The sequence below is a fragment of the Pyrus communis genome, chromosome 3 (genome assembly GCF_041283825.1).
Source record: "Pyrus communis isolate YQ-2024b chromosome 3, ASM4128382v1, whole genome shotgun sequence".
In the NCBI taxonomy this organism is placed as follows: domain Eukaryota; kingdom Viridiplantae; phylum Streptophyta; class Magnoliopsida; order Rosales; family Rosaceae; genus Pyrus; species Pyrus communis.
In genome coordinates this window covers 4,805,959-4,826,743 of record NC_142567.1, presented here as the reverse complement: position 1 = coordinate 4,826,743, position 20,785 = coordinate 4,805,959, and the positions used below count along the sequence as shown (strand labels likewise).

General features: G+C 36.2%; 2 protein-coding genes and 1 pseudogene across 5 annotated transcripts; all 3 read left to right on the top strand.

Annotated features, from left to right (window-relative positions):
* Positions 1 to 284: 284 nt before the first annotated feature.
* On the top strand, positions 285 to 5,452 carry LOC137715353 (proton pump-interactor 1). Of its 3 annotated transcripts, XM_088690719.1 has the most exons (8): positions 323 to 605; positions 1,236 to 1,639; positions 2,312 to 2,500; positions 2,625 to 2,792; positions 2,922 to 3,116; positions 4,138 to 4,236; positions 4,330 to 4,860; positions 4,935 to 5,452. In XM_088690719.1, the coding sequence occupies exons 2-8, from the start codon at positions 1,274 to 1,276 to the stop codon at positions 5,238 to 5,240; spliced, it is 1,854 nt and encodes a 617-aa protein (XP_088546845.1). In that variant the 5' UTR covers positions 323 to 605; positions 1,236 to 1,273; the 3' UTR covers positions 5,241 to 5,452. The 3 variants fall into 3 exon arrangements, with proteins under 3 accessions (XP_088546844.1, XP_088546845.1, XP_088546843.1); XM_088690718.1 differs by lacking the exon at positions 4,935 to 5,452 and having other exon boundaries at positions 285 to 461; positions 4,330 to 4,896; XM_088690717.1 differs by lacking the exon at positions 4,935 to 5,452 and having other exon boundaries at positions 355 to 605; positions 1,245 to 1,639; positions 4,330 to 4,896.
* A 3,732-nt stretch (positions 5,453 to 9,184) lies between these two features.
* On the top strand, positions 9,185 to 11,695 carry LOC137743279 (tyrosine-sulfated glycopeptide receptor 1 pseudogene; annotated as a pseudogene). Its single transcript, XR_015960529.1, has one exon. The product of XR_015960529.1 is annotated as a tyrosine-sulfated glycopeptide receptor 1 pseudogene (transcript).
* A 6,363-nt stretch (positions 11,696 to 18,058) lies between these two features.
* LOC137714550 (uncharacterized) lies at positions 18,059 to 20,255 on the top strand. Its single transcript, XM_068453743.2, is given in 2 exon segments — positions 18,059 to 19,564; positions 19,566 to 20,255. Coding segments are annotated over 2 exon segments (1,998 nt in total). The 5' UTR covers positions 18,059 to 18,190; the 3' UTR covers positions 20,190 to 20,255.
* The last annotated feature ends 530 nt before the right edge of the window (positions 20,256 to 20,785 follow it).

Below are 20,785 nucleotides of genomic sequence, written 5' to 3'. Positions count from 1 at the left end.
CAAAAAAATACGGGCCCAATTTTTATTTTTTTATAATTAGAGATATGTTAGGATTATATATAGATGAGGTTTTGAAATTAAAAAAAAAAAAATTTAGTTGTGTAAAATTACATTCTTACTCTATATTTCTTATTCATGTTCTGTTTTAATTAAATAATTAAAATTGATAATTTCATATGATTTTGATTGATAACAGTACTCTATTAATTAGTAAAGATTTGTTGGGGGTGAGACGGGGAAAACGCTTATCTATTAAGTCCAACAATTACTGGATGCAGCAGTAAAAACAAAAGAAACCCCAAATGCTGTTGCCTTACCAGAAACGTTTCTCTACAAATAAACACCGCCTTCTCCTAGTAATTCTCCTTTTCACCTCTCTCTCTCTCTCTCTCGGAGATAGGATTCAGAAAGAGAGAGAAATTGGAGGAGGGAAGGAAGGAAGAAGGGGAAATAATAAAAGGGTAAGGAGGAGATCTCTTGACCATTTTCCTTTTTTTTCCGTTTTCTGGGTTTTCCTATACTTGGATTTGGGGCCCTTTTTCTTTTACCAAAAGGATATTCCTTGTCTCTCTCTCTTTTACTGCTTCCGTTTGTTTCTGTTCCTGGTAAGAATCTCTCCTTTTTTTTTCTTTTCAATTTTTTGTTTCTGGGTAAATTTTGGTTAATGGGTTCGATCCGATTGGTCTCGATTGTTCTTGTCAAAGAATTGTATTTGGATCGTGTATGTTGGGTTGATTTGATTGGATTTTGTTGCTTGTTCGATGTAAAGTCCCAATCTTTTTTTCATGAATTGATTCCGAAATTGGATGCGTTTTTCTTTGAAGTCGTTAATTGTATACGTCTAGTCTAATGGCTATTTTCATCTTGTGATTTTGATTGTCGGATAATTTTGTATCGTTAATTTTATGATATTGGTTTATCTTCTTTTGGTGTTTGAATGATCTTTGAAGCGTTTAGATGCCCATGCACTGCATATTTCAGCTGGGTTTCGATCCAATTTTTTAAGATTTGTTTCTTTTGACGATCTGAATTCAAGGGTGTGTTTTTAAATCTGTAATTTTTCAGATTTTATTTTGTGATCAGTTAGGTATTCCTATGATTGACTGAAATGTGATTTCTTGAAGAATGTGTTGATTAACCCTGTGATTTAACTTGAAACCTGGTAAAAAGAATCTAATTTTGGATTTGCTTTCGTTATTTTCGTGATGTAACATGCTCTTTGCCTTCTACATCAGGAATTTCAGTTTTGTAAGGCTCTTCTTTGGTTGAAAGCATGGGTGTTGAAGTTGTGGGATTTGAGGCAATTCAAGGACCAGTGGGGGATGTCACCGAAGGAGGGAATTCTACCATGGAAAATGGAAAATTGGATCAAGGTCCGGGCGGTAATGAGCCCATACAGTTTGGATCTCATGGTGATGAATCAGACAAAAAGGAAGTGAATGAGGTTTCGGTTTCAAACTTCCCAAAGGATGCAGTTGATGAGTGGCCTGCCCCCAAGCAGATCCATTATTTCTATTTTGTCAGGCACCGAACAATTGACGATCCAAAAATAAAAGCCAGGATTGATCATGCTTCTAAAGAGGTGAATGAGAGGAATAAAACCCGTCAAGACATCATTGAAGAACTAAGAGCAAAAAGGGTTAGTCAAATCTTCTGACCTTATTAGTGATTCTCATTTGTTTGAGCGTTGCTGTAAACATAACGTAATTGTTTATCTGTTTGTTTAGATTGTTGATTCCTTGTTGTAGCTATTGTTTACGATATATGACAATAGAATAGATGCTAATAGACATCCACAATTGCCTAAGTTGTCAGTTTGCAAGAACTAGAATGGACCCTCTTTTGTGTGGCCAACTGGAGAAATTAGGCTGCGACGTCCTGTTGGAGACCATGTGGTTTGGGCGGGGGATGGGTATAGCTCACATGTTTATTTCAAGGTTATTAATTATGTTGGTGTCTTAGTGGGAACTGATCCCCCATCCTTCCCCCAAAACCAGTTCTACCGGTACGTGCAAGATGTTATTTCCAGTTGGTTTGTATTATATGATGATAAAAAAAGAAAATTACTTTTTGATTTTAAAGAAGTATATGAAAGTTCTACGTGTGAAAATATCTTATAGATTCAGGGGGGTCGTACTTGTTTAATGTTGTGCTATTAAAATTCTGCTCTATCTATTTTTTAAAATGATCTAATTAGTATCTTTCTGAATGCAAATTGGAAATTTGTGGATCAATGTACTTTTGTTTATTTTCGATTTTAGAAAAATGACTGATTTGACTATGTTATTGGCTCCACTTTTTATTTATGCAGATTGAAAGATCAGAATTGATTGAGAAGATTAAGGCTCTGAGGAGTGACAACAGGCAAATTAGGTCAATTGTGGATGAGAAGTTTAAGGATTTACAGCCTCTACGACAGGCTCTTGGAGAGCTGCGCAGTGCAGACACTGCTAGGCGCAATGGTGGTTTATGTTCATCTGAGGAAGAGCTTAACAGTCGCGTATGTTTCTTTTCCAAACTCTGTGCATCACCAAATTCATCAGTTTTTTTTTTTTTTTCTTTCTGTCTTTTCCTACTCCTATGACCTCTTGGTTTTTTCACTCATTACATATTGTTGGAAACAGATCCAAGGGTTGCAGTATTATATACAGCATGAGAGCATTCCATTGTCTGAGGAAAAGAAAATACTTAAAGAGATGAAAGCTCTTGAGAACACAAGGGGACAAGTTATTGCACGTGAGGCTGAGCTAGCTAAACTGCTTCCTAAAGAGGCCCTCAAGGACCAAGTTAAAGTAAGGGGATTCTGTTTTTACTTGTATCTTTTTGGGTCTTTTATGCTTCATTGAATTCCTGAAAATGTGTTGCAGATTTACATCATTTTCTAATGTGTACTAATCATTTACAAAATCTTGTTAATGTAGCTTATGGATGGTGACTTAAAGGAAGTAAAAAAGGAGCAAGACGGTGTTAGGTCCAAAATTAAGCACCTTGATGATGCAGTGAAGGTGATTGACAAGGCAATTGCATCATTGCAGGAAGAGCTGAACATTGCAACTGAGAAGAGGGATAAAGCATTCGAAAATATTCGTCAACTTAGGTTACAGATTGATGAGGCGGTAAGCCTTGAATTGTTTTGGCAACATTTTCAGTTACTCTCTCTTTCTCTCACTTTATCTCTTCCCTCCCCCTCCCCCCCCACCCGCCCCCCCCCCCCCCCCCCCCCCCCCCCGGGGCCCCTCCTTCCTTCCTCTCTTTTTATGCTTCTGTATCAATTATCTAATTTGGGGTACTCAAAATCTCAAAGTGTTGACTGTGATTTTAATTCCACCAATTTAGCAAGCCAGGGATCCTTGTGTTTTCACTGTAAATATGTGGCATATTTGTACTAGATGAATTATTGGGTTGAATCTGCTCTGCAAAAATTTATTTTCAGAATAGCTGTAGGTGCTGTTGTATCTGACTTTTAACAATCAGGATGAAAACCGTATCTTTTTCTTGAGATGCAATTTAAATAAACAAACATTGTCAGTCTGTTATGCTGAAAGATGAAATTTTTAGCAGGGAAACCAGTATATTTGTTGAAGGGTTGATTATATATAAGTAGTTGTAACTAGAATTACCTTAGCTTTCTGTTTATTTTTTCATTTGGACATTGTTTATTGTTTCTTATAATAAGTGTTCTCTTTGTTCATTAACTTTCGACAACACTTTTCCATCAGTCCTTTTCCTTTTCATTTTTAAAAATCTAGTGATCTTAAAAAGATGAGAAGGCACATTTTGAAGAATTATATTGGAAACAAGGTGTGTGAAATTTAGTTCAGTTCTAATTTCTTTGCTTTGTTAGAGTTGAGTAATTTCGGTTGGTATGTAGCCTCTTATTTGGACCATTTTGCAATATGAAACGTAAATCATGCAAATAGTGTTGTGTGTATATATATAGTTATATACATTTTTTTTTGGGGGGGGGGGGGGGGGGGGGGCGAGGGTGGGGGTGGTGGTGATTGGGGGTTGCTGTCGTCTAAATTGTAACGAGCCCTCAAGATTAACAGTTATCCTTCTGACATGAAGGGGTGCATGTAATGGTTGTATTGTATGTGTGATATTATCACCCTTTTATTACATTGTTCTGATTTTCAGAATGCTGGCTTTTACCATAGCCGTGGGGTCATGACCAAAGCGAGAAATCTTGCTGCTAAGAACGATGTTAAAGCACTTGAAGCACTTTCACATGAAGAGGTTTGTTATATGACTTTGCATTGTTTATAACAAGTTAACTCCTCCATATAAAGTATAAAAACTGCATTCTAAATATTGGTATTTTTTCTTTAGGTCGAGAAATTTATGTCCCTCTGGAACAGTAACAAGGATTTTAGGGATGATTATGAGAAAAAAATTTTGCCATCTCTCGACAGCCGGAACATGAGTAGGGATGGACGTATAAGAAACCCAGATGAGAAGCCGTTGGTGGTTGTGGAAGCACCTGTAGTAGAGACAGCACCAAAAGCTAATGCAAAACAAGTTAAGGAAGATACCAGATCTGCTCCATCAGATACTTCGCCTGTGCGGAAAGTTCAGAAAGAAGCCAAAAATAAAGCAACTGCTCCAAAATCTACTTCAGATGATATTGACATGGCAGACGAGGAAATATTTGTTTCTGAAAAGGAAACCCTAAATGAAAATAAAATTGATCCTGCCAAGTTGAAGGAGATGAAAAGAGTAGAGGAGATTGAAAAAAATAAGCTGGCCTTGGAGAGGAAGAAGAAGAAGGCAGAGAAAGATGCAGCAAAAGCAGCTATTAGAGCTCAGAAGGAAGCCGAGAAGAAGCTGAAGGAAATTATCTATTTATTTTTTATTTTTTTTGTAGTAGTTTGCTCTATTTAATATTGTTGGAATTAGAAACTGACAGGAGTTACCAATTTGACTTGCTTCAGGAGCGTGAAAAGAAGGCAAAGAAGAAATCATCTACACCCGAGAGCAATCCTGAGGAACCGATAGAACCTGTTGCCGAGGTTGCAGAACCCGAAAAGGTAATTGAAAAGATTGAAGCTCCTGTCCCGGCAAAGGCGAAGGTGCAAAAGGATAAGAGTCTGAGGAACAGAGGTCGAGCAAGAGGTTCAGACGCACTACCAAAAGCCATCATGAAGAGGAAGAAGTCGAGTACTAACTATTGGCTATGGGCCGCTCCTGCTGCTTTGTTAGTTGTGTTGTTTCTCGCACTTGGTTACTACTATCTTCTTTGAGGAAGGTAAGCCGGAACATCCCGAGGTAGAGAAGAGTCGAGAAGTACAATTTTCTGCTTGATAAGCGTTCGATAATGCCTAGGTCTATCTGTTAGTTGAACTAAGTTATTTCTGATCTTTACATCCATTTTCGGGGTGGACGCAAAACTCATAATGTTGGTGGTAGTCAAAACTATCTTTCAATGGAGAAGAAGAAACACACATTTTCTTTTCGTTGTCATTTCAAAATAGAGAAGATCTTGGTTCTGTTATATTTCAAGCAGTCATCTGCAATCATTTGAGACCGTTGGATATCCATCTCGTTTAGCGGAGTGATTGATTTTTACACTCCCTGTTTACCTCTTGCATTCCTCTGTTTTGAAACCTAAGAGCACTTCCACCTTGTGCTCCAGCTCGAGGGACAGGCGCAGGAACAGGGCCAAAGAGCCTGAGTGATGAAGTCCAGCGTGTGCTGGCGAGCAAGCCCGAGCAGGCCCGAGCGAGAGGCCAGGCAGGAACTGACAGCCTGAGAGCCTGAGGGCTGTGTGACGTGTGGGTGATGTGCGGCATCGGTGCATGCGCCGACCTTGACATCTCCCCGTCCTCCTTTCCCTCATTTGACCTGGATCTACACAACCAAACCCTCAATTCGAACGAAAAACATCAACTATGCAGAATCAATTTCAAAAAATTAAATTAAACTAAATTTTCTAATAAAACTGCGGTTCTAGAACCATTGCATATGAGATCAAATTCGATCGGCAGCAAATAAATCAAACAAGGAAAAAAAAAAAAATAGAATGAAAGCAGAGAAGAGGAGAGATGATGACGGTGGAATAAATAGTGTATTACCTGGAAGGAGGATTCCCACGCTGGAACTGAACTAATGGAAAAATCTGTTTTGTCGACCGAGAGGTCTGCTTGAGGAGTTCCAGGTGGTGGCAGTGAGCGACGTAGAGGTGCTGATCTATTGAAAATCCAACAAAGGTTCTTTTCACTGTGGAAAGTCTCTCTTTGAAAACTGTGTGTTGACGCATTCAAGTGTTTGAAAATCTTTCTTTGACGCGTTCCGGGGTTTGAAAAATGTACACTAAATGGTTTGTTTTTCTCGGATTGGCAGTTTGCATGCGGATTCTTTCATGCCCTGCAAATATTTGTATAACCGACTATTTGTGAGACAATAATGGCAAATATTTCTTAAAAAATAAGTGAAAAACATTTCATAGCCCTATATTCCATAATCAACTATTTCTTAAACTAATATTGGCAAATATTTCATAACCGACTCTCTCTTAAAAAAGTGGCAAATATTTTAAACATTTATGGTTTATAACTTCTTTTTTTATTTTATTAGTATTAGAGAGAAAAGAGTTTAGAACCTGAATTTACATGAATTAAATTAATTAAATTATAGATACAAACATTAACTTAATTTTAATTAAAATCGATTTTCTGCTTGTGCGCGATAATGACTAGGTCTACCTGTTTAAGTTAAACTACGTTAGTTTTCTTTTTCTCTTTTTTTTTTTTTTTAAATTTTTTGACAGTACGAGGAAAATTTTATTGATAATAAAAAAGAAGTTACATCTAGTTTGGGGGATGTAAACCTAACCCCTTATGATACAAGAAAAAATGATAAAAAAATACATGAAAAACAAGGGGAGACGTAAACATTACTTTTCTAGAAATGAAAACGATAAAAATACAAGGAAGAGGGGAGGGGGAGAAGACATGAAACCTAACCCCTTCAAAACTAAACCTAAAAACCTAGACTTGCAAAATAGATTAAGCAACATAAGGTTAAAAAAAAAAAAAAAAAAAAAAGTGAGTCAAACCTAAATTTTTTCTGATCTTCACATCCTTTTTCAGGATGGACTCAAAACTCATAATGTTGGTGGTACTCCAAACTATCTTTCAATGGAGAAGAAATACACATTAGGTTTTCTTTAAGTAATTTCAAATTTTGATGGATGTTATCTTAAGAGAATATCATGGTTATGTTATTTTTCATGAAATTCTGATTTTGAATGTCATCTGCAATCCTTTGGGACCGTTGAATAACCATTTCATTTAGGGGAGTGATTCATTTTTACACTATTTTGATGGATGTTATCTTAAGAGAATATCATGGTTCTGTTATTTTTCATGAAATTCTGATTTTGAATGTCATCTGCAATTCTTTGAAACCGTTGAATAACCATTTCACTTGGGAGAGTGATTCATTTTTACACTCCCTGTTTTACCTCGAGGTGGAGTGATGCGTTGAATTGTACTCGACGACAAGTTTGCCATTTTTTTTTTTCCATTGTTTGAAGTATGGCAGCTTGCACTCGCTGTCTGTTTTGCAAAATGTCATTTACTCTAAAAATAACAAGGTCCTTTTCAGAGTGGAAAATCTGGCTTTGACGCATAAGGGTTGGGAAATCTCTCTTCGACGCATTCAAGGGTTTGCAAATGTACATTCAATTTGTGGTCATGGTTGTTTGCCAATTTTCTCAGTTTGGCAGTGCCATGCGATCATGTCTTCTATGCTTGTTTGAAATTTTGTTTGAAATTAGACCGAAAAACTATTAATGTTTTTGAGTCTTTAAGGATATGTATAAGTAATGAATGAACACTAAATTAAACCTTTTTGATGACACGTAATATTATTTGTAAATTTGGTCTAAAAATTTAGTTTATGTATTACTCTTTGCTGAAGATTAGACTTGAATTGGAATGGATATTTAAAAATAGCAACGCACACAGCTACTAGCTAGTAAATAAATTAACAACCAAACAAAAATTTGTAAAAATTGAAAAAAAAAATAAACATGCACATGACATTTCAAACTTAGAACCTCTTGTTAATTTTAAACAACAAAAACCATTGCTTCTAATTAAACTTCTTTATCATTTAGCTAAATTTTATAAATTTATACTGTTATGAAAAGAAATTTGTAAAAATTGGAATGTAAATAAGCACACACGGTGTTTTAAACCTAAAACCTCCTCATTCATTTTAAACAACAAAACCATCAGTTCTAGTTAAATTTCTTTGACCAAATTTTATAAATTTATACTCTTATAAAAACATATATAAATATAACACCCTAATAATTTTGGTGCCCCTAATTTTTTTGGATCCCGGACGGTCGCCCTGCTTGCAATGGGCCTAGGCCGGGCCTGGTGCCGGGGGCCATGGCTGCCACCAGTTTCGTTGCAGCGTCAGTTTGTCAGTGAGCAACTGTGGCTTTTGCTCTCTCCCATCCTCTTCCTCTGATATGCAGCAGGCTCTGTTACCACCACTGGACCGTTATCACCTTTCCTCTCACTCTCTCGCTCGAGTTCTTCAGGTGCCAACATAGCCCTCTTTTGGGTAATTGATTGTTGAGCGTAAATCATGTTTGTTTCCCTCTCCATTCTCCAATTTCTTGTAATTTTGACAACCCATTTAGCTGAATCAATTATAGCAACCAGATAGACGGTTCTTAATTCTTTTTATTGAATCCGTTTGTTTTTTAGATATAATTTTTACCTAGTGATTTATATATTAATAATTATGATCATAAGCACTAAATTATGTGAATCGGTTGTGTAATTGAAGAGCCAAGTTAGTTACGTATTAAAATGGGGTTGAAACAATATTTTTATTGAACTCACAATTTACACGAATTTAACTTAAAAATGTTTTAATTATAGATAAAAAAGAATATCAATACTAGTGATAAAACAACTTTATAGTCTCTTTATTTTTGGCAAGGAGCAACTTTTTAGTCTTTAGCTGTGTTTAGTTATTCATGTGTGGCCCCATCTTATGAGTTATGACGCTTTTTAGAATTTGTGTTCAAACATGGGTTTGAATAATTCAAAGCTAAAAGGAAACAAACAAATAACAACTAGCAAATGAAATAAATAATCGTCATGCATAGCTACCTTTAGTTGCTCCTATATATAGATGTAGGCTTGTTACTGTAAGCAATATCTAAGTTAAAAAATGGCTCATGGCTTCCTCCTCATCTTCTTATTCTCTTGCATGATATCGATAACAAATATTCATGCATGCAACCAAGCTGAACACATCTCTCTCCTGCTCTTCACCCGCACTTTATCTTCTCCTCCTGTAAATTGGAGTAATGTTGATTGTTGTCATTGGAACGGCATCACTTGTAATCAAGAGGGTTGGGTCATACATTTGCTCTTATCCTTCAAAGGGCTCAAAGGAGGTATGTTTCTCTCATCACTTGGAAATCTCACACATCTCACCCACCTGAATCTTTCCCACAATTCACTTCATGGTGCACTTGAAACTAAATTCTTCTCGTCCTTGAATCACCTCAAAATCCTTGACTTGAGCTATAACCTTTTTTCTGGAGAGATACCGTTTTCTCTACCACCCAAAAATATTCAAACAATAGATTTGTCAAGCAATTACTTTCATGGTGCAATTCCATCTTCTTTTTCCCAACAAGCTTGGAATTTGACTAGTTTCAATGTCAGCAACAACACCTTCTCTGGGCCTATCCCATCATCTATTTGTCTCCGATCATCCCCTTCCATAAAAGTATTGGATTTTTCCTACAATGAATTTAGTGGAAACATTTCTTGTGGGTTTGGTGGGTGTTCCAAACTGCAAATTTTTCGTGCTGGTCACAATAATTTGTCAGGATCACTTCCAGAAGATATCTACAATGCTACCAAACTTGAGGAACTTGCATTACCTCTCAATTCACTAAATGGAGTCATTAGTGAAAGAATTACCAACCTCACCCACCTTACAATCCTTGACCTCTTCTATAATCATTTGAGTGGTGTCATCCCTCTCAATTTTGGGAAGCTCTCCAAGTTGAAATTCATGAATCTTGGTTTCAACAGCTTACAAGGTAATTTGCTCCCATCTTTGATGAATTGCACAAACCTTGTAGAACTACATTTGGTATTCAACTACTTGGAAGGGGATCTCACCAAGCCTAATTTCTCCAAACTCAGCCACCTTAGCAAACTTGACCTAGGTGGGAATAACTTCACTGGTATCTTGCCAATGAGCCTTTACTCATGTAGGTCCCTAAAGGCAATTCGGTTGAGTGTAAATCCTTATCTAAAAGGACAAGTACATCCTGAGATTCTTTCATTGAAATCGTTGTCATTCCTCTCGCTTGTTAGTGTACAATTGACCAATATCACAGGGGCAATAAAGATATTAATGCGTTGCAAAAGTCTTCATGCACTCTTCCTTACCAGTTCGTTTAGTGGTGAGGCAATGCCAACTGATGATGACATGGTTGACTTTCATGGATTCCAGAATCTTCATCTCTTGAGTTTGGCCGGATGTGGGCTCGCTGGTCAGATACCTGGATGGTTATCAAACCTAAAGAATCTAGAGGTGTTGTATCTGGGTTTTAATCAAATCTCAGGGTCAATTCCAAGTTGGTTAGGGACTCTTCCAAAACTCTTTTTTGTGAGTCTATCATCCAACCAAATTTCAGGTGAATTTCCAAAACAACTTTGTAGCTTACCAATGTTAATGATGGATGAATCTCGACTAGACGATTATGAATTTGAACTTCCTCTCATCAGCCTCCCAAATAAAAATCCACGTTTTTGGCCACATAGGTTGTCTAACTTTCCTGGAACAATAGACCTTGGGCTCAATAATATTAGTGGTAGTATACCTACTGAGATTGGCCAATTGCTATTTCTTCGTGAGTTGTATCTTAACAGCAACAACTTCTTAGGAGACATTCCCGACCAAATATCTGACCTAAAATATTTAGAGGTTTTGAACCTCTCCACGAATCATTTGTCCGGAAAAATTCCCTGGTCAATGGCGAGCCTTAATTTCTTGAGAGAATTTAATGTCTCGTACAATAATATTGAAGGACAAATACCAAAGGGCACACAACTCCAGAGCTTCAACACTTCTGCATTTGATGGGAACCCTAAACTTTGTGGTGCTCCACTTCCAAATGAGTGCAAAGAAATTGATGCGGATAATAAGAATGATGACCAAGATGCGAACAATGAAAGCGATGAGCTTCCCTGGTTTTATATCTTTGCAGCCCTAGGTTTCATTGTTGGATTTTGGGGAGTTTGCGGTACTTTAGTTCTTAAGAAGACATGGAGGCACACATATTTTCAGTTCCTTGATAATGTACAAGATTCGCTCTATGTGAAGACTTAGATACACAAAATTAACACACTTGGTGACACGCTTTCTAATAAAGGTTAGTCTTACCGTTGTATTTGGACCGCACTTGTATTAGAGAGTGTGTCAACAAATGTGTTAGTTTGGTATATCCAAATAGTATGACTCCTTAAGTTTTTATTTGTTTGTTTTCATTGTGATGTAAAGATTGTTCTAAAATTTGATAGTCCAATAAAACTATTCGGACACAAAAAAGTAACATGCTTGTTGACACTTGAAGTAATACATTTGAGCTCTACTAATTGTATGTGAGTCTCATTTAATACTGGAGAGTGTGTCAACTAAGTGATAATTTTATGTGTCAAAGTAGCATCAATAATAGTTAGACATTCTTAAAGTTTTGCCATGGCGTAAGTCGATATCAAAGCTGATTGTCAGTACTTTTTATATCATATGTCCAGAAGAAACTTATTATACAGTGATGACAATTAACAATATTTTGAATTGCTTTTTGATTTTTAAGCAATTATTATTTATTATTATTATTTCCAGAAAAATTTGTGGATCAGAAGTCTAGGATGGAGCCACATGGCAAACATTTTTAGAGAACTTTAACAAAATTTTTTTGATATTGTTCACTTTAACGAAAAAATATATTTTTATACTAAAAAGTCAATTCTGGTACTATTTATTTTACTCTTTATTTTATCTTTATCGTTAAAACTTAAAGTTTTCAAATTTTTTTTATTAGTTTTCCTTGATGAACATTGCAAGCGAATCCCACACCTTCTTTTCTGTTTCGCATGCGAGTGCTAAAAAAATTGAACTAGTGCGTGACTGACGTTACCCTAAAGTCAACCAAACCCGGCTGGGCTTGGGGCTAGAATCGCCAAGGCTGCTGCCAAGGGTCCAAACAACCAAGGCATGGAAAGGTGGATGGAGTTTTGGAGTGCATTTATTTTCAGAATAGCTATAGGTGCTGCCGTTTCTGACTTTTAACAATCAAGATGAAAGCATATCTCTTTATTTAGATGCAATTTAAATGAAAAGAAAATTAATGAAAAAGACTTGAAAATTTTTAATTTTAACGATAAAGATAAAATAAGAGGTAAAATGAATAGTACTAAGTTTGACTTTTTAATATAAAAATATGATTTTTTATTAAAGTGAACAGTATCGTTGACTTTTCGTTAAAACTTCCTTAAATGAACAAATTTTGTCAGTCCGTTGACGATGAAACTTTTGAGCAGGGAAACCAGGGAAGTTGGTGAAGGGTTGGGTGTATATAAGTACCTTAGCTTTCTGTTTATTGCTTCTCGTTTGGACTTTGTTAAATGGTTGCTGATAACAAGTGTTCTCTTCGTTTCTTAACTTTCGACAACACTTTTGCATAAGTCCTTTTTCTTCTTAAAAATGGGCAACAGGGGTTGGGGGGTGCTGTGCTTGGTTTGGTACTAAGGTGATTTTGAAAAAAGCTGGTATAAAAAAAAGTTGGGAGCTGTTTTTGTGTTTGGTAAACATCCAGCTTCAGCTTTTTTTCACAGTTTTGGGTGAAAAAAAGCCAAAAACAAGAAGCTGCAAAACCCAGCTTTGAAAAACCGATTTTTTTTCACATCTGTTTTACATAAAAATTTACCAAACACTATAATACTGCTTTTTTTTTCAAAAACACTTTTACAAAAGAGTTTACTAAACAATCTGCTGCTTTATTTCACAGCTGCTTATTCTCACAGCACAGCAGAAGTAGTTTTTTTTCAAAGCACAACAATAGCAAACCAGCCTTAATTGTTGTAACAAAAGCCCTCAAGATTAACAATTATCCTTCTGACATTAAGGAGTGCATCTAATGGTTGTAATGTGTGTGTGATACTATCACCCTTTAATTACATTGTTATGATTTTCAGAGAGTAAGAGTGAAAGAGCTCCCGATAGAGATTTTTTGGGAATTAGTGTAATAGGGTGTACAAGAGTTTTGGGTTTGAGTTATTATAACTTAAGTGTATCTTGTACTTGTTTGTGGGTTCGGGTAATATAGATAGGATTTTGCTTAATATCGTAAAATTTTCAATGTTTTTACATCTCGTTTATTTTATTATAATCAACTGTGGTTTGTATTTTGTTGTAGTTGTGCAGAACTGAGATTCAAATTACAATCTCATGAGAATACAAATCAACAAAACCACAGTTGAGCATAATAAAATAAATAAAAAATAAAGATGCCGACAAATTTAAGAGATTTGAAAAAATCCGTGTTGTGGCGTGGAAGTCCTCCAAGAGGAGACATGATTTGACTGCTGCAAGCAATGTTGGAAGCAGGTCTTGACTTTGTGGGCCTTGCATGCAATGCAATTGTGCATGCATTAAGTGGCAAATGGAGAAAAGTGTCGCACGCTAAAAGCCAGCCAGGTACAACATAGAGATTAAGTTTTGCGTGTGAACTAAAGATCAATTTGGTCTTAGTTGTTGACATCAATTTAATGGGTTACTGTTGGATACTTATAATTAGATGCACTATTTGTGCATTTATAAAGCATTCCAAGTTGAACACGGTTGAGAGAAAATTAGAGAGTAAGAGTGAAAGATCTCTTGGAAGAGAGTGAATACTGTAAGAGGATGTACAAGGTTTCGAGTTTGGGTTATGTTAATTCAAGTGTATTTTGTACTTATTATTCTTGTAATAAAGAATAATATTTCCCCTAGGACATAGGTAGAATTTTGTTGAAAACTTCTCAATGTTTTTATTTCTTGTTTATTTTATTCTACAAACCTTATGGTGAGGTTGTAATTTAAATCTCAGTTCCACATAACTACACTAGAATATAAACCACAATTGAGCAAAATAAAATAAATAAGAAATAAAGACACTGAAAATTTTACGAGGATCAACAAAATCATGTGCCTACATTCTAGGAGAGATATTGTTTTTCGCTATAAAAATAACAAGTACAAGATACACTTGAGTTAACATAAAACAAATAGAAACCCTTGCACAAACTCTCACATTATTTTCCAAAAACTCAACTCTCTCCCAAAAGATCTTTCTCTCTTACTCTCTGATTTTATCTCACCCCGTGTTCAACTTCGAATGTTTACCAAATGCACAAACATTGCATCTAGTCATAGACATACACCGGCAATTCATTAAATTGACGCCAACAACTAAGACCAAATCAGTCTTTTTGTTCACACGCAATACTTAAACCCTTTGTTGTACGTAGCCTATAGCGTGCAGCTCTTTTCTCATTGCCATTTATTGCGTCCACAATTGCATGCAAACCCACAAAGTCAAGACCGACCAACTTTGCTTGAATCATGTCTTCTCTTTGAAGACTTCCACGCCACAACACCAATACTAGTTGAACTTCGATTGTTGTAACACAATATACATAGACAACAAATACATGAGCTAATCCGGATTTTGATGAACTTTGTAAATTTCTCGTTGTTTTTAATTTTTTTGTTTATTTTATTCTGCTCAATTGTGATCCGTATTTTGGTGAGGTTGTAAATTTCTTGCTGTTTTTATTTTTTATTTTCTATTTTATTCTGCTCAATTGTAGTTTGTATTCTGATAAGATTGTGTCTGAATCTCAATTCCGAACAAATTGGAGAATCGAGAGTCAAGTATATACTCTGTCTTCAATATCATATGAGTAAAAGTTACAATGAGGGAGAGAATGGATTGAAGCTCAAGAAACTTGGCTATTCTTTGATTTGTTTTTTTTTTTTTTTTTTTTTTTTGAATTGTTTTCTGATTTTTATAGAATTATTATTAGTTATTATTATTATTTCCAAAATTTTTGCTTACTATTGGGATCGGAAGGCTAGGATGGAGCCACATGGCAAACATCCTTGGAAATAGTTGTTGAACATTGTAAGCGGGTCCCACACATTCTTTTACGCAAGTGCGCATACAATTGGGGCAGCTCGTGGCTAACGTCACCCTAACATCAGCCAAAACAATATGGCTTGGGGCTAAAATCGCCAAGGTTGCTGCCAAGGCTCCAAATAACCAAGGCATGGAAAGATGGGTGGATGGGGTTTTAGACTGCATTTATTTTCATAATCGCTATAGATGTTGTTGTATCTGATTTTTAACAATTAGGATGAAAACATATCTCTTTCTTTAGATGCAATTTAAATGAACAAACTTTGTCAAATCCGTTAACGACGAAACTTTTGAGCAGGGAAACCAGGGAAGTTGGTGAAGGGTTGGATATTTAAGTACCTTAGCTTTCTGTTTATTGTATGTGTGATATTATCACCCTTTAATTACATTGTTATGATTTTCATAGAGCAAGAGTGAAGAGAGAGAGTGAGGTCTTGGGAAATATTGTAAGACGGTGTACAAGAGTTTCGGATTTGGGTTATGGAGATATTTTCCACAGTAAAAAGGGCCGCGTTATTTTTAGAGTAAATGACCTTTCGTGAAACAAACAGTTAGTACAAGTTATTGTAGTTCAAACAATGGGAAGAAAATGGCAAAGTTGCCATCAAGTACAATTTGTGTGGAACTGAAATTTAGATTACACGTCACTAGAATACAAATCACAATTAAGCAGAATAAAATAAATAAAAAATAAAGATGCCGAAATCTTTCCGAAGTTCAACCAAATTGGGATTTACCTATATATTTGTTGTCTATCTGCGTCGTGTTACAACAATTGAAGTTCAACTTGTATTGGTGTGGTGGTGCGGAAGTCTTCAAAGAGAAGACATGATTTGATAAGCACACGCAAAGTTGGAAGCAGGTCATGACTTTGTGGTTTTACATACAATTGTGCATGCATTGAATTGCAAGCAAACTCAGAAAGTCAAGACCTGCTTCAACTTCACTCGTGGCAGTCAAATCCATAAAGTTAAGACATGCTTCCAACTTTATACACGTGAGTACTCCTTGACGCATTCAAGGGTTTGCAAAATGTAAATTAATGTCCCGCCATGGTTGTTTGCCAAGTTTTTCAATTTGGGAGTTTGCAATCTGATAACATCTTTTGTGCTCGTTTGGTGTCTAAGATGGATTAGATTCAAGCTCAAATGAAGGTCTTTGAATGATTTTTCAGTTTTAAGGAATTAGAAGGGGTTAGATTAGGCTTGAAAGAAACTTATTTCATTTTAGTCCCCAACCATTCCTTGTGAATTGAAAGTGATGAGTTTTCTTAATGAGTAACTCCTCTTCTAATTTCACTCTGAACCGGTTATTGTAATTTGCATGCATTCAGTTAGGGTCATATCTTTTGTTTTCTTGCATACCATGTATGCCACTAAATACTATTAAAATGGGACCAACATAATAATTTAGATTAAAATCGTAATTTACATTAGTGAAACCTAAAACGTGTTACCTATAAATAAGAAGGAATATCAGTGACTTTAGTTGCGTTTGCTGCCCTCTTTCGATTCCATGACCAACTAAGGTCTTCACTTTTGTTTCTTTCATGCAGTGCAAATTCTATTCAAACGTCCAGATAATTCAAAGCTAAAAGAAAAATTGTTTCTTTCATGCCGCGTGCAAATTCTATTCAAACGTCCAGATAATTCAAAGCTAAAAAAAAAGTTATAACTGTAACATCCCACATCGTTTAAGGGAGTGATCATTAAATGTATATTCTCATCCATACCTAGCACGAGGCCTTTTGGGAACTCACTGGCTTTGAGTTCCGTAGGAACTCCGAAGTTAAGCGAGAAGGGGGCTAGAACAATCCCATGATGGATGACCCACTGGGAAGTTGCTCGTGAGTTCCCAAAAACAAAACCGTGAGGGAATGGTAAGCCCAAAGAGGACAATATCGTGCTACGGTGGTAGAGCGGGCCCGAGAAGTGATCCGCCCCGGGCCGGGATGTGACAAATTGGTATCAGAGCCAATCCCTGGCCGGAAGTGTGCCGACGAGGACGTCGGGCCCCTAAGGGGGGTGGATTGTAACATCTCACATCGCCCAGGGGAGTGATCATTAAATGTATATTCTCATCCCTACCTAGTACGAAGCCTTTTGGGAGCTCACTGGCTTCGAGTTCCGTAGGAACTCTGAAGTTAAGCGAGAAGAGGGCTAGAGCAATCCCATGATGGGTGACCCACTGGGAAGTTGCTCGTGAGTTCCCAAAAACAAAACCGTGAGGGAATGGTAAGCCCAAAGCGGACAATATCGTGCTACGGTGGTGGAGCGGGCCCGGGAAGTGATCCGTCCCGGGCCGGGATGTGACAACAACACCAACAACAACAACAATAATAATAATCTAAACTACATATTAATAAAATATTCTTTGTTAACTAAAAGAGCGCCAAAATAATGTTTAGTCTTCTATCAAAATAAAAAAGTTAAGAGCAGTCACGTAATTGCCCAACTCAAAATTTTGTTGATTTTTGTTTTAAGTCTCCCCATTGCCACGTTCTCTCCTTCCTCTCTCCTACATTTAAAAAAATAAAAAAATAAAAAATTCATACACACTTTGTGTGTGTGTGAGCATATACTAATAATAATAACAACAACAATAACAACATAACCACACACACAAAAAAATATAAATAAATAAAAATAAATAAAAATAAAAAATTCAAAGCTGCATAAAAATTAAAAATTAAAATTAAAATTCAAACTTGTAAGCAATATCTAAATTACAAAATGGCTCATCCTCCTCTTCTTATTCTCTTGCATTATTTCTACAACAAATATTCAAGCATGCAACCAAACTGAACACACTTTTCTCCTAGCTTTCGCCCGCACTCTATCTTCTCCTCCCATAAATTGGAGTAATTCTGTTGATTATTGTCTTTGGAATGGCATCACTTGTAATGGGGAGGGTTGTGTTATTCACTTGCTCTTACCTTCCAACGGGCTCAAAGGAGGTATGTCTGTCTCATCACTTGGAAATCTCACATATCTCACCCGCTTGAACCTTTCTCACAATTCACTTTATGGCACACTTGAAACTAAATTCTTCTCGTCCTTGAAACATCTTGAGATAATTGATTTGAGCTATAACCTTCTTTCCGGAGAGATACCATTTTCTCTACCACCCAAAAATATTCATACAATAGATTTGTCAAGCAATCACTTCCATGGTAAAATTACATCTTCTTTCTTTCAACAAGCTTGGAATTTGACTAGTTTCAATGTTAGCAACAACACCTTCTCTGCGTATATCCCATCATCCATTTGTCTCCGATCATCTCATTCCATAAGAATATTGGATTTTTCCTCCAATGAATTTAGTGGCAACATTTCTCGTGGGCTCGGGAGGTGTTCCAAGCTGCAGATTCTTCGTGCTGGTCACAATAATTTGTCAGGATCACTTCCAGAAGATATCTATAACGCTACCAAACTTGAGGAACTTGCATTACCTCTCAATTCACTAAATGGGCTCATTAGTGAAAAAATCGCCAACCTTGTCAACCTCACAATCTTTGACCTCTACTTAAATCATCTGAGAGGTGTCATCCCTCTCAATTTTGGAAAGCTCTCCAGGTTGAAATTCATGAATCTTGATTTCAACAGCTTACAAGGTCATTTGCCCCCATCTTTGAACAATTGCACAAACCTCGTAGAACTAAATTTGGGATTCAACTACTTGGAAGGAAAGCTCACCGTGATTAATTTTTCCAAACTTAGCCACCTTAGTAAACTGGATCTATCTTGGAATAACTTCACTGGTACCTTGCCGATAAGCCTTTACTCATGCAGGTATCTAAAAGCAATTCGGTTGAGTGGTAATCCAAACCTAGAAGGACAAATACAACCTAAGATTCTTTCATTGAAATCCTTGTCTTTTCTCTCGCTTAGTTTTGTACGATTGACCAATCTCACAGGGGTAATGAAGGTATTTATATGTTCCAAAAGTCTTCAGACACCCCTCATGGGTGGTTCGTTCAACCGCGAGGCAATGCCAACTGATGATGACATGGTTAATTTTCATGGATTTCAGAATCTTCGTGTTTTGAGTTTGGATGGTTTTGGGCTTACTGGTCAGATACCTAGGTGGTTATCAAACCTAAAGAATCTAGAGGGGTTGGCTCTGGGTAATAATCAAATCATAGGGTCAATTCCAAGTTGGTTGGGGACTCTTCCAAAACTCTTTTATGTGGATCTGTCATTCAACCAAATTTCAGGTGAATTTCCTAAACAACTTTGTAGATTACCAATGTTAATGGGGAATGCATCTCGAGTGAACAATTATGAATTTGAACTTCCAATCTTCGGCTTAAATAAAAAACTATTTTTGTATTTTTTTACCGCGTAGACTATCTAACTTTCTTGGAGTAATACATCTAAGGGCCAATAACATTAGTGGAAGTATACCTGCTGAGATCGGCCAATTGCAACTTCTTCGTTGGTTGTATCTTGACGACAATAACTTTTCTGGCGAAGTTCCAGACCAAATATCTAGCCTAAAATATTTACAGCATTTGGACCTCTCTGGAAATCATTTTTCTGGAAAAATCCCCTGGTCAATGACGAGTCTTAATTTCTTGAGAGTATTTAATGTCTCATACAATGATCTTCAAGGACAAATACCGACAGGTACACAACCCCAAAGCTTTAACACTTCTGCATTTGAAGGGAACCCTAGACTTTGTGGTGCTCCACTTCCGAATGAGTGTAGAGAAATTGATGTGGATAGTAAGAACAATGTCGACCAAGATGTGGACAATGAACATGATGAGCTTCCCTGGTTTTATATCTTTGCAATCCTAGGTTTTATTGTTGGATTTTGGGGAGTTTGCGGTTCTTTAGCTCTTACGAAGACTCGGAGGTATGCATATTTTTGTTTCCTTGATAATGTACAAGATACGCTCTATTTGAAGATGACAGTGTGCATGGCGAGGATGAAAAGAAGACTTAGGGACTAGATTCTACTTGTTATTATATATTTTTCATTTTCAATAAAACTATTTGGATACACAAAATTAACACAAGTGGTGACACACTCTCAAATAAAGATGGGCCTTACTATTGTTAAGGGACCGCATCTGTATTGGAGAGTGTGTGAACAAATGTGTTAAATTTTTGTATATCTAAATTGTATGACTCTTTCAGATTTTATTTGTTTTTTTTTTTTTCCCATCGTGATGTAAGGATTGTTCTACTATATAATAGTACAATAAAACTATAAGACAAACAAAATTAACATACTTGTTGACACATTTAATTTTTGTATGTCTAAATTGTATAACTCTTTCGTTTTTATTTGTTTTTTTTTTTTCATCTTGATGCAAGGATTGTTCTACTATATAATAGTACAGTAAAACTATTTAGACAAACAAAATTAACATACTTGTTGACACATTTTGTAATACATATGAGCTTTACCATTGTATGTGGGTATCACCTAATATTGAGAGTGTCAACAAAAATGTCAATTTTGTGTGTTCAAGTAGCATCAATTGTAGTAATATATTCTTCAAGTTTTGTCATGGTATAAGCCAAATATCAAGGCTTATTGGTA